Source organism: Vigna unguiculata, chromosome 5 (assembly GCF_004118075.2).
Source record: "Vigna unguiculata cultivar IT97K-499-35 chromosome 5, ASM411807v1, whole genome shotgun sequence".
Classification (NCBI taxonomy): Eukaryota; Viridiplantae; Streptophyta; class Magnoliopsida; order Fabales; family Fabaceae; genus Vigna; species Vigna unguiculata.
The window spans coordinates 47,112,804-47,125,397 of record NC_040283.1 but is presented as its reverse complement, the minus strand read 5'-3'; the positions used below and the strand labels follow the sequence as shown (position 1 = coordinate 47,125,397).

General features: G+C 31.8%; 2 protein-coding genes and 2 non-coding genes across 4 annotated transcripts; 2 read left to right on the top strand and 2 right to left on the bottom strand.

The window, feature by feature from the left end:
• The first annotated feature begins 48 nt into the window (after positions 1-48).
• LOC114183725 (protein MODIFIED TRANSPORT TO THE VACUOLE 1) lies at positions 49-4,157 on the top strand. The gene is made up of 5 exons (XM_028070844.1): positions 49-420; positions 530-1,255; positions 1,414-1,569; positions 2,215-3,117; positions 3,779-4,157. Exons 1-5 carry the CDS (start codon positions 214-216, stop codon positions 3,818-3,820), a joined length of 2,034 nt encoding a protein of 677 aa, XP_027926645.1. The 5' UTR covers positions 49-213; the 3' UTR covers positions 3,821-4,157.
• A 1,275-nt stretch (positions 4,158-5,432) lies between these two features.
• LOC114184147 (dehydration-responsive element-binding protein 3) lies at positions 5,433-6,510 on the top strand. Its single transcript, XM_028071404.1, has one exon. The coding sequence runs from the start codon at positions 5,671-5,673 to the stop codon at positions 6,319-6,321; it is 651 nt and encodes a 216-aa protein (XP_027927205.1). The 5' UTR covers positions 5,433-5,670; the 3' UTR covers positions 6,322-6,510.
• Positions 6,511-12,089: 5,579 nt separating this feature from the next.
• Positions 12,090-12,162, bottom strand: TRNAR-UCU. The gene has a single exon. It is a non-coding gene; the product is annotated as a tRNA-Arg (tRNA).
• Positions 12,163-12,279: 117 nt separating this feature from the next.
• On the bottom strand, positions 12,280-12,352 carry TRNAR-UCU. The gene has a single exon. It is a non-coding gene; the product is annotated as a tRNA-Arg (tRNA).
• Positions 12,353-12,594: the final 242 nt, after the last annotated feature.

The window sequence follows — 12,594 nt, the reverse complement described above, 5'->3', positions numbered from 1 at the left end:
CGTGGCAAAAAGCCTTTCGTCTATCTTCAATTACGTTCCTTCATCGCTCTCTTTCTCAGTTCCATTCCGAATCTCGAACTACAACTATATTGATATAGAAACTAGAGAACAGCGTCATTCAAATTGCAGGGTGTTGTTTTACTCACTGTACAGCGAAGTTGAGAATTGTGTTGCCATAAATATAAATAAATTAAATCTGTGAAGGAGAAAATAATGGATTCGAGTCGAAGAGCGGTGGAATCGTACTGGCGGTGGCGCTTGATCGATTCAGCCACCTCCGATGAAGAGAAAGTCACACCTGTCTACAAACTTGATGAAATCTGCGAGCTCCTACGCTCATCGCATCCTGTCATCGTCAAGGAACTCTCAGAATTCATCCTTAAACGCCTCGACAATAAAAGCCCCGTCGTCAAACACAAGGTACGCATGCAGATTCTAATTTATCATTGTTATTATTATTATTCCCTGGAATAGGAATAAAAAATATTGAAATCAGATTCCGATCATTGTGTTGGTTTGCATTTGACAGGCTTTGAGATTGATCAAGTATGCGGTTGGAAAGTGTGGTGTGGAGTTTAGAAGGGAAATGCAGAGACATTCGGTGGCAATTCGGCTGTTGTTACAGTACAAGGGTCAATTGGATCCTCTGAAAGGCGATGCACTCAACAAGGCTGTGAGAGACACTGCTCAAGAGGCTATCTCTGCTGTTTTTTCTGCGGATGATAACATCAGCAAGCCACCGTCTTCGGCTTCTGCTTCCCCTGATCTCAATAGACGGATCGAAGGGTTTGGGAACACCAACTATCAAGCTCCTTCTCATGATAAGAAATCGTTTCTCAGTGAGGTTGTTGATATTGGAAGTGCAACCATTAAGCAAGGACTCAATGCCTTCACACAGGGCCCTTCTTCGCTTATCAAGAATGAAGCTGCGAGTGGAACATACAAGGACAGATATGAACCCACTGCGTATGGTAGTGGAATTACGTCGGCACTTTCGCAGAACCAATCTGGTGGCCCTTGGAATCAGGATGCAGGTGTAACTAGGACGGAATTGTCGAATGGGAAAACGGGTGCTGATTATGCCGAGAGTAAGACACAAGAGGAGAGATTGCTCGAGACAGTTGCAAGTTCTGGAGGCGTGCGCCTGCAGCCCAATCGAGATGCCATTGAAGTTTTCCTAAGAGAGGCTTCAAAGTTGGATGCCATGGCTTTATGTCATGCCCTTGAACAAAAGCTCCAATCTCCAATGTGGCAGGCATGTGTATTGTGTTGACATTTCTGTGAAAATTAGAATTCATACAAACGTTTGCCTATATCAAGTCAATTACACAACTCTGCACTTGATATTTGCTGCATATTAATGTATGTGTCGTCTCATCTCATTTTGACTTCTTTTGGGGACTACATTTTCAGGTTCGTGTCAAAGCTGTTTGTGTCCTAGAGTCCATCCTTAGAAACAAAGATGATGATAATTTTTCACGTATGGCGACTTACTTTGCTGAGAACAAGGATCTGGTGTTAAGATGTTCGGAATCCCCCCAAGCCTCTTTAAGGGAAAAGGCAAACAAGGTACACAATTTCAACTTCTCATTAATTTTATTTTTTCTTATATCAATTAATATTCTTCTTTTTTTAAATTACTTTTAGTAGGCATGTATATATTGAACCATGATTGGTTAAAACTGAAATATTGGTGATAGGCATGTAAATAAATGCATGCCTAGGCCTAAATCTTTAAGATACAAAGTTTCCCTTTTTTGTTTATTTTTCTCCTTGTTCCCACTTAATCGGATAATCTACCTTGTATTTATTTCCCATTTTTCTATTCACTCAATTATGTTTTCATTTACACAGGTTTCATTTTTTTAAGATCTTAATTCTTTCTTATTTAGCATCATGTCCCTCTGTCATCATCCCACTAAGAGCTGATATCATATCTAGAACATTAAAAAAAAGTCTAAATTGTGAGAAAAAACTTTGATAGCTGATTGCAGTTAGTATGAAATTATAGATGCTGGTAAAAATTTCAGTTATTTCTCAGAACGGTGCAAAATATTTTGCAGTTATTTCTTTTTTTGGGTAAAGTTACACAAACAAAAGGAATCACCCTATACCAAATTTCTTAGAAGGAAGCAGACAAATTTAAGAGCAACCTTTGGAGTGCAAGATTAATATTTTGAAATTAAATTTAGCTCTTGGCCATTTGATGGACAGGTTCTTGGTCTTTTAGGTGGAGGCCAACCAAACAGTTCCATTAATTCAGAGAAGGCTATGAAGATGGATAGTGCTGCTGTTGCTGAGTTTCCTGACTTGTTAGACACTGGTGATTTTAATGACTATCATGGAACAGGCGATGCTACAAAGAGAGTAAATGATCAAAATATAGCAAATTTGACACCATCCGTACCTCCGGCACTGGCTGATGTTTTATTTGGAAATTTTAGTAACGAAATAAAAAATGATGATGACCCCTTTGCTGATGTGTCATTTCATTCTAATGAAAACAAAGAGCATAGCGATATCTTTTCAAGGATGACTGTTGGCAATGATAAACAGAGTCATCATGTGAGTAATGACATTTTTGCCACTAATTCCAGGCACGGAAATAATGGAGAGTTTGTTGGTCATTTATTGGCTGGCTTGTCTGTAGATGAAAATACATCCAGTGCAAAACAGAAAGCAACATCCCCTGCCATGCAATCTGATTATTTTTTTTCTGGTTTAAATAGTCATGCCAGTCATCTGAGACCGGACAACGGTTTTGGTGGCATGTTGGGCTCTCAGGCAGTTGGCTTCAATGTAAATTCCGTATTTCCTTCTGGTCATCCATCTTATGCTGCACAACCTGGGATTATGTTGAACCAACCATATTCTTCTCAGCCACTTAATTATGCCATGGGAAATCTCTTGGCTCAGCAGCAATTTCTGGCAACAATGACTAATTTCCAACACCTTAATAATGTCACCAGGCATGATACCAGTTCAGCTAGAAATGATGGAAGCAATGAAAGAACACCTCTTCCGGACATATTCCAATCAAAATTTGCAACGCAAACTCCTAGCTCAATGATCAACAGTTCAAAGAAAGAAGAAACTAAAGCATTTGATTTTATCTCAGTAAGTCTTGAACTAAATTTATTAACCATCCAATGATTTACTTTAAGGATCTTCCTTTTTTGGGATCGGCTACTTTAAGGATCTTAATGATCTGCAATGAATTGTCTGCTTTGTAGAATCCAAACTTGTTAGGTAAAGTTTAACTGCATGAGAGGAATTCAGTCGTTTGAATGTGATTTATCATAAGAAATTAGTCATTTCATTTTTTTCTTGTACAAGCCCTTTTTTATGCGGAATTGTTGTAGATATCATAAGAAATTCATATTTGAACACCTTGAATACCAAATAGTTTCCAGGATGACCAATTTAGCCCGTCAGGTCATGGTTTCTATTTTATTGAAACTATAGGTTGAGTTGGATATACTGGATTATTTCATATTATGTGTTGTTGCTCATATATTATTATCATTATTCCCTTTTATTTTCCTAAGATTTAATTAGATCTGTTTAGGACTGATTACTCATTTGGAGTAATCAGACCAGTTTTTCTGCCCATAATTCTAGACTGGCATACATTATGAAAGCGCTAAACCCTCACTGTACAATTTTCAATTATCTATAAAATCATGTTCATTTTTCCTCACATTTCAAGATATAGCTTTAAGCATACTTTGCCTAGTTTTTGGTTGACGCACTTAATCATGGTATTTCGTGCTTGTAGGATCATCTTGCTACAGCAAATGACTCAAGGAGAGTGATTTGAAATTTCAATATCTTACTATTGTTGACAAAGATTTATGGTGCTTTACGACGCTGTAGTGGATTTCACACGAATAAATCAAACCCGTTCATAATTTCCGATGAAGAAAGTTGTTTTTCTTTGCCATGATGGAGCATTGTCGATGTTTTTTTATTTGTCCGTGTCGTCAACAAAATATGAGCACAGTTATAGCAATTGGAAGAATATGTAATGGTTACTACCAGTTCCCGATATTTTGAACGAAAATGAACTCTAGAATGTTGCCTTTTTATTCATTTTATTCTTTTTGTAAGTAGTTGAGATTTTTTGAGCTGTATTGCGGGCACTATCAGCAATACCATATGCATCCGGCATAATGTCTTACTTTTCCTGCAGCAATGTTTATGAGTTGTGTTTAAAGCAAAACAAATAATGTAAATTTTCTTAGATTTCTTACTTGTTTCATAACCAAAGATAATAATGGCGAAAGAGTTGTATCCACTCTTCTCTAGTAATAAAATACATTACACCTATAATTTTAAACATTGCTTAATCAATTTGCTACTGTCTTTCTATTAAATATGTTGAATTAAGCAGACTTTTGTTTTTCCGAGGCACCTTCAGTTATCGAGGTATACTATTTTGAACTCCTTGACTCAGACAACCAACATTTCCCTTGTTATCTGTCCTAATTTATTTTATTGTTGTTATTTTGATATTTTAAAATATTCATGAATTTGTTGTCAGGTTTACAGAGGGGGTTTCACTGAGGAGAACAACACCAATGAGATCTGAACGAGATGAACAAGAATGATCCATAACCACGACATACAAATCAGTGATTTCTTTTTACTTACTGAGATAAATTTTGGGGGTGAAAAGAAGTTTATATATCTCCCATTACTTTTCAACATTGAAGTTATTAAGTACTCATAACAAAAGAAGAATAACATCCCAAATAGTAATGGCACGAATTATAATAAAATCCCATTTTCAAGTGTCACATCTCAGGCAATTTGGATTAAGATAGGTTCTAAATAATCCATAGCAAGAGGTGCCCCTGTCCCTCTGGAATTTGGAAATTCCGAACACTGAGATGGAAGGCGTGCTTTTGAATCAGGATGGAGATATATGTTGCTTCTGTTAGTATCAATACGTAGGATGATTATGACATTATCGAATATTAGACTCCCTAAAATGTCCTCGTCAACAAATTATTGATCCTCTTTTCGTACAAGGGATGCTTAATTTTCTTACCAATTAACGTCACAAGGTCTTGTCCGAAACTATGAATAAAAAAATAGCAGAAATTTGAAGAAAGGAAAAAAAGAACAATGGCTAGTGGCGTCTGCAGACACCACACCACCAATTGGTTCTGAATTTCTTTATACAAATGGAGAATGGAAATTGCACAAAGCAACAATTCGACTCCAACGGACACAAGAAATGTGCGATGTTGACATGTGAGACTTGGCAAGAAATATAACACTAAACTAAACGTATCTTCAAGAAAAAAAAATACGATGCCTGGGTGGGGCCAATGTACCCTGTAAAACCTTATACATAACCCAATAAATCCTGTGCAAGAAAAGGAAAAACTTTATGCATTTCTATTCTTTAACAGTGTTAGTTCTATTACTCATAAAAAGTCTTCTCTATTTTCTTCTTGTTTCCCATCGTACTAGTAAACCTAAACTTAACACATTATGCATTGTCACGATTCACGAAGTATATTATTGGTAGGTTAAGGGTCGCTTTATCGATAATCTATCCTTCACTACAACAAAGCCGACCCATATGCTCTGTTTCTTCCTCACTCCTCTTATCATCCACAACCTCTAATCTTCTCTCAAACATTCCCATTCTGATTAACAATGATCGATACACCGTGTCACAAAACTCCTAGTAGCAGCGCCACCAACTCCTCCACTTCAAAACCCCATAAAACAGAGACTCCAAAACAGAGCAAGACCCAAAAACAGAGCAAGCCCAAGAGAAACAGAGACCCCACCAAGCATCCCGTCTACCACGGCGTTCGAATGCGCAATTGGGGCAAATGGGTATCCGAAATTCGCGAGCCACGCAAGAAATCACGCATATGGCTCGGAACTTTTGCCACGCCTGAAATGGCGGCACGCGCGCACGATGTTGCAGCTCTGAGCATCAAGGGCCACACCGCCGTTCTCAACTTCCCTAACCTAGTAAACATGCTCCCCAGACCCGTGACGTGCGCCCCACGTGACATTCAAGTGGCCGCCGCGGAAGCCGCCGCGATGGTGGAGTTCGACCGCGAGTGTTCCGATGAGGCGGAGTCGTCGGAGCTAAGCGAGATTGTGGAACTGCCGAACATAGAAGAGAGCTTGGAATCGGTGGAGTCGAGAAGTGAGTTCGCGCTTATTGACTCGGTGGATAGTTGGTTGTACCCTCCCATGGCAATGGGAAGCATTTGTGAGATGATGGTTGGTGAAGACGAGTGTGGATTCTTCCACTTTCAGAGTGATCATCAAAAAACATGTTCTGTTTAGTTTCAACTCTTTCCATCTTTTTCATATTATCAAACATGTTCCACTTTTCTGTTATCTCATTCAAATCCCTGTTTGCTTTTTTGCTTAGTTCACTCACTCTCTAATTCGTAGCTCTGTGTTTCACTTTTCGAAGAAGAAGATTGAGTTTTCAAAAAAAATTAATTAATAAAATTTGCGTGATAGAATATATATTCTGAGTGTTTTTTTTTTTTATTTCAACAAGTTCCAAAAAGTGTGTATGTGTCACTATTTTTTAAGATTGTGTCGGTGTTTCTAATTATTTTTTTACTAAATTATTTTGTTTCTAATTATAGAAAACAAAATCAGAAGGAAAAATGCTTTTATGTTATTTTCTGCGGCTATCAGAAGAAAGGAGATTTTATTTTACCGAGAGTTTGCCTTATTTGAATTATTAAAAGGTACTATAGGAAAATAATTTTTTTTTTCGTAATTCTTTTGGAATAAATAATGAAATAAATACATTATATAAAAATATTGTAAAATATAAAATTAGTCCAAAATCATTACATTTTTTTCTCAGCTTTTTTTTAGTTTGCATAGCTTCTGTATGGGATGAATATTTGATGCTATTATTGTACCTTAAATCGGATTAATAATCAATATGATTAAGTCACTACTAAAAAAATTCATATGTCTTGTCAATTTTTTTTTTAAATTTTTTCGTAGAAAATACTTACAAATATTTTTGTGAAAAAAAAATGCAAGAAATTACTATCAATTTTTCTGCAAAATATTTTGTATAAAACATTTTTCGCAAAAAATTTTGTAGGAAATACTCGCAAATTTTATAATTTTGTAGAAAATAATTACCCACGAAGGAATTAACTGCCAATTAAGATTCATAAAAAAAATGGTAGAAAAAGTCTTTTCTTGTAATTTTTTTTAACAAATTTGCAAGAAAAATCCCATGTAATATGAGAATTTGTAGTAGTGAGCTAACCCAAAATAAATTTGTATGTTTCATGTTATAGAAAATATTTTACTTTTTGAGAACTTGAGACAAAAATAAATAAATAAATAAAACTTTCATTTTCTTATTTCATGTTAAGTCTGGGAGGAATATTTTCTTCTGAATTTAAAAAGTTTTCCCAATACCAAAAACAATTATCCTTTCTATTATAAACAAAAGAAATAAAATAATGTTTTCTTTCTTCCTCCCCATCCCTCACCAAATACTGCATTGAAGTGATACTGATTATATAAATAATTTATATGTATTTGTTATAATATTTAATATTCTTATTCATAATTTTTTGTTTTTCTCACACGTTAAGAAAACTCTCACATGATGGTGTACACAAGAATATTGGTTACACATAGTTAACAAGGGATTAAAAAAATTTATTTCTGTACATTTTATAAAGAAAATCATTATACTTGACTTTAAATATGTACGATTTTTTTTTAATTTGATATACACCTTTTTTTAATGTGAGTTTAACTTAACAGGTTATGATGAGGGAAAAATAACGTGTAGTGTTATGATATAAGAAGGTCACTTTCTCTTGGAAGAATGAAACTTTAGTGTTATTTTTAGAAGAAAGAGTTAAACTAAAATACAAATTAGGTTTTCGTGTTGTTCATGGCAATTGATTTTGGTACAGCGAATACGTGTCTCATCGTTTCTTCTCACATAAGGTTGTCGGAACCCTACCACATTCCCAACCTTTATAATTTAAATATTTGCATTAAATGTGTTTGTAATATATGTAAAGTTTTGATTTAAAACTCAATATATATCAAACTCAATTATTTAAAACCTATTTAAGAGATAATGTATGAAGTATGTAATTGAAAGTATTGTTGGGGTTTTTTGAGTGAAAATTTAGCTGAGTTGCAATTAATACTCTAAAATATTTGTTTGTCTGTAATAGTGGATGAATCAGGATTTTCTGTCTAAATATGAATGGTTGAAGAATTAGGTATGAGGAAGCAAAGTCGCGTGCGAATTTGTGATGGACCCATAAATGTTACACACTAGTTGGTGGTTGGTGCTGTTTCATTACTTTGCAATGTTTTTGTGGCATGTGCAACTCCGATTAATTAAGCCTTAAGGATTACTGGTACAAATCAAACTTCAACTTCAACACAAAATACACTTCAAATTAATACATTGAAAGGAAAAAAAAAAGTATTGAAAAGATTCCTCACGGTTCCTTGCTTTAATTGCCTTGTACACTAACATAAGAACGTTTAATAAAAAATAAAACATGTTTCATGGGAGAAGTACGATAAAAAAAATGTATATTAGATTTTCTGTTGATTTTGTGTATGTTGTTTCTTTATTATGTTTTCATAATATACTAATTATTATTAATTTTAACATTTTAAAATATATTAAAAAGATATCTAAAATATTAGTACAGTGTATTTTTAATGTTCAGGAAATGACAGAGAAAAAAAACAGTAAAAAATCTTGACTCTAAAATGAGTTTTAAAATATGAGCAAAAATTGATAAAAACATGTGATTGTTAAGTGTAGTGATTAGTGAAGGGAGTGTTGAAATCTGTGTGGTGTGTCGTTAATCAATTCGAACTTGGCGGTTCAGTTCAGTTGTTTTTAATTCTTTCTTGTTCATTTCTTAGTATACATTCTTCCATACTGCTTAACTAATCATTATTTCTAGTAGTATTATCATTCTTATTATGTTCATTAATCATCTTAATTAAATTATGTCATAGATTTTGTTTTTAGAAAGAGTTTTGAAGGATTAAAGAAAAAAAATGTGTATTTAAATTAGTTTATCTTCCATGTTTTTTAGATAACATAAATATTGTAGTCTCAAATTCAGTGGTACAATATTATTAAAATTAATTGCACATTCAAAATAATGTTTACTTTATTGAAGAGATAACACCACTTGCATGTGAGTTTATCTTAAAAGAATTAACATTACTTCCTTCAAAAAAATTTGAGACAATCAATTTATCGGTCTTTTCTTTATATGTTATTCAATTTTTAAATTTTTGTTTAATATAAAATTTAGACTCACGTTTAAATGTATTAATAATTTATTAATGTAAAGAAACTCACACTATAAAAGAAGATTGTTAAAAATTTAAGCACAAATCTAAATATCATATTAAATAAAAATAAGAATGTCGAACATTATATAAAAATATATCTTAATTTTTTAATAGAAAGTAATTTTAGTGGCAAGACTAATGACAAGTGAATCACCAATTTATCAAGTTCACTATGAACTTAATTAAAAATAAATGATATATTTTGTAAACTGTACTGGCACTCATGAAATTTTTTTACAGATAATTCACCGAAAATGCACAAAATCAATGAAAGACTCACTTTACAAAAGAAACTGACAACATCACACATTCAAACTTTAAGCTAGTTGATTCGTACACCTTCATCATTATGTGATGTTCAATTTATTTATTTTTCATTTTTACTTTATGAGACTTAAATTCGTCCTTATATTAAACTATTAGAGATATAAAAAGCACTCATTTATCTGTCTCTCTCGTTTTCAAATCCAGATTCTTGGAGAAAAAAAAATTAGAGATTGAGAGTGAAAGGAAGTAGAGGAAGCTAAAATTATATAGTTGTTGTGTTAGCATGTGTGTACTTTGTTGACAGTGACATTCTCCCAGAAAAGGAGAAAAGGTAAGAACACAAGCTACTCCTACGTTCTTACATCAATGATGACAACTTTCCATCTTCTTCAAAACTTTTCTCACTTTTTTTTTTTCTTTTGAGTTAAAAAAAATTAAGAATTTAAGTTTGAGTCTAAGTTTCATATTGGTTATAAATGAGAAAGTAAAATATTATATAAAAATAAAGACTCATACATTCATTGTTTTAAGATTTTGGGTTGAGAGTGATATCAATGTCTTATATAATTAAATTCAGGTCTCATTGATGTTGTATCTCTCTAGTAAAATCTCTTCTATAAACCTAAAAAGTTATATCAGAACCAATAATTAAAATCGGCTCGACACAAACGAATGCATTATAATCCTTTTATTAAAATAGTTTTAACGTTAGTATGTATATAGTTTAGTGGTCAAGATTATAATCTTCTAATTTTGTTATTATTAGTGGGTACAGTTAAATGATCAAGCTAATTCTGTAAAAAAAAAAAATCAACTACCAAACTAATAATAGTGTATAACAATAAAAACAATAAATTTGCCGGCATCGTGTCTATTGTTAAAAAACAGTAAGGTTCTAATTTTCTAAAAAGATTTGCAACAAATCAATTTTTTTTAAAATTATTTGTCAAATCATATTACAAAATGATTTATAATAAATAAACAACTTAAATTAACTCTATTTTTATAAGAAATAGCATATCTAAGTTTCAAAGGCTAACCTCCCTTGACATATTTCTACCTCTAAATACTATTACAGTCGGGAAATGTGAGAGGTAATTAGTTATGACATAATGGTTGTAATTAACTTATAAACAATATATATATATATATATATATATATATATATATATATATATATATATATATATATATATATATATAATTTCACAAGTTATTTAAGAAAATAAAAGTTTGCCATTTGTTTGCGGACCATAATATAAGAATATCTACCAACATGTTTGAAAATTATAGACTATTTTTCTTGGCTTGCTTCGTATAATTGTATTTCAGTCGTCACATATACAAATTTTTAGAAAGAACTTTCAATATGATTATAACCTTTTAATTTTGAATGAGTCACTCGTAAAAATTAATATACTAATATTGTATCAATTGCCACGTGATCCTTACTTCATAGTCATTTGTACGATTGTCCGGCAAATCCAAGGCAGAACGAATCTAATCACGTGTTAGCGCTCTTTGATTGTATCTAAACTTATTAATGTCTCAATACCATATAATATTTGCTTTCTTTTAATTCTTAATACTTTTTGTTAGATGATTATAAATTGAATTTCTTAAAATTTAGTTTGAATTTAATAAAAAATATGGATACAAAATTCAATTCCATTTTAAATAAATTATATTGATTTTTTAATTTAAATTAAATTTAGATTAAAATTCACCTTATTTAACTTATACACTATCTAATTCAGTTTAACATGATTAATTATGTTGGTTTGATATATCAATTAAACATAAACCTAACTTGACCTGGACTAACCTAATCCAATTTATTTTTATTCTACTGGAGTTTGACATAATCTAAACTAATTAGACTTAATTTGGTATGGACCGGCTAGATTCGACTTAATCTAGACGAGCCAATTCAATTCAAATTTAGGTCCACACCAATTCAATTTGACCTAAACCCAATAAGGTTGACTTGACTTTAATCCATACTGACTCAATTTGACTTTTCAGGAGTCCAACATGATTTTATCTTACTTAAATTTAATCTAATCTAACTTTATTTTAAGTGACATAAACACATCTTATGTTTTAAATTTCTAAAATAATAATTGTGCTATAATTAATATCTGAATTTAGATTTTATATAAACTCTAAATGGATTTAAAGTAATATAGATTTTTGCTTACTCTTCATTTTTTTTAATTCATAAAATATTAAAAATTCGTAAAACAAAAAAATAATATAATTTCATTCCAAACTAATTTAGGTAGACTTGATACTTTGATGGAAACTTTGCCTTAATAAGGCTAGTCCAACTTAACATATTTTTTAACCTAAAAGCGAGATAGACTTGCTTACCCTAATTATCTTTCTTCCATTATAACTCAATAATAGCATTATTATATAATAATATAAATTCTAAAAATGCAAAACATAATCACGCCCAGTGGGACTCGAACCCACAATCGCTTGATTAGAAGTCAAGCGCCTTATCCATTAGGCCATGGGCGCTATATTTTTAAATAAGAACAATATATATATAACCTTAAAATATAAACTTAACAAAAAAACAAAAATATATAATTTCTCTTAATTAATAAAATATAAATCTAAAAATGCAAAACAAATCACGCCCAGTGGGACTCGAACCCACAATCGCTTGATTAGAAGTCAAGCGCCTTATCCATTAGGCCATGGGCGCTTTGTTGTTAATATTTCTACATCTAAATTAATAAAAGACATTTAAATGAAATACAAAAGTGAATAATCGATAATCATTAATACTATACACATGTATATATTATTAGTTTTTTTTTTTTACAAAAAGATTATAATCTTACATCTAAATTACAAGAATGAACAGATTTTAAAAAAATTATCATCTCATGAATAAGTCTACTTGAAAAACAATTTTACATGTAGAACTCACATGTATCATGACCA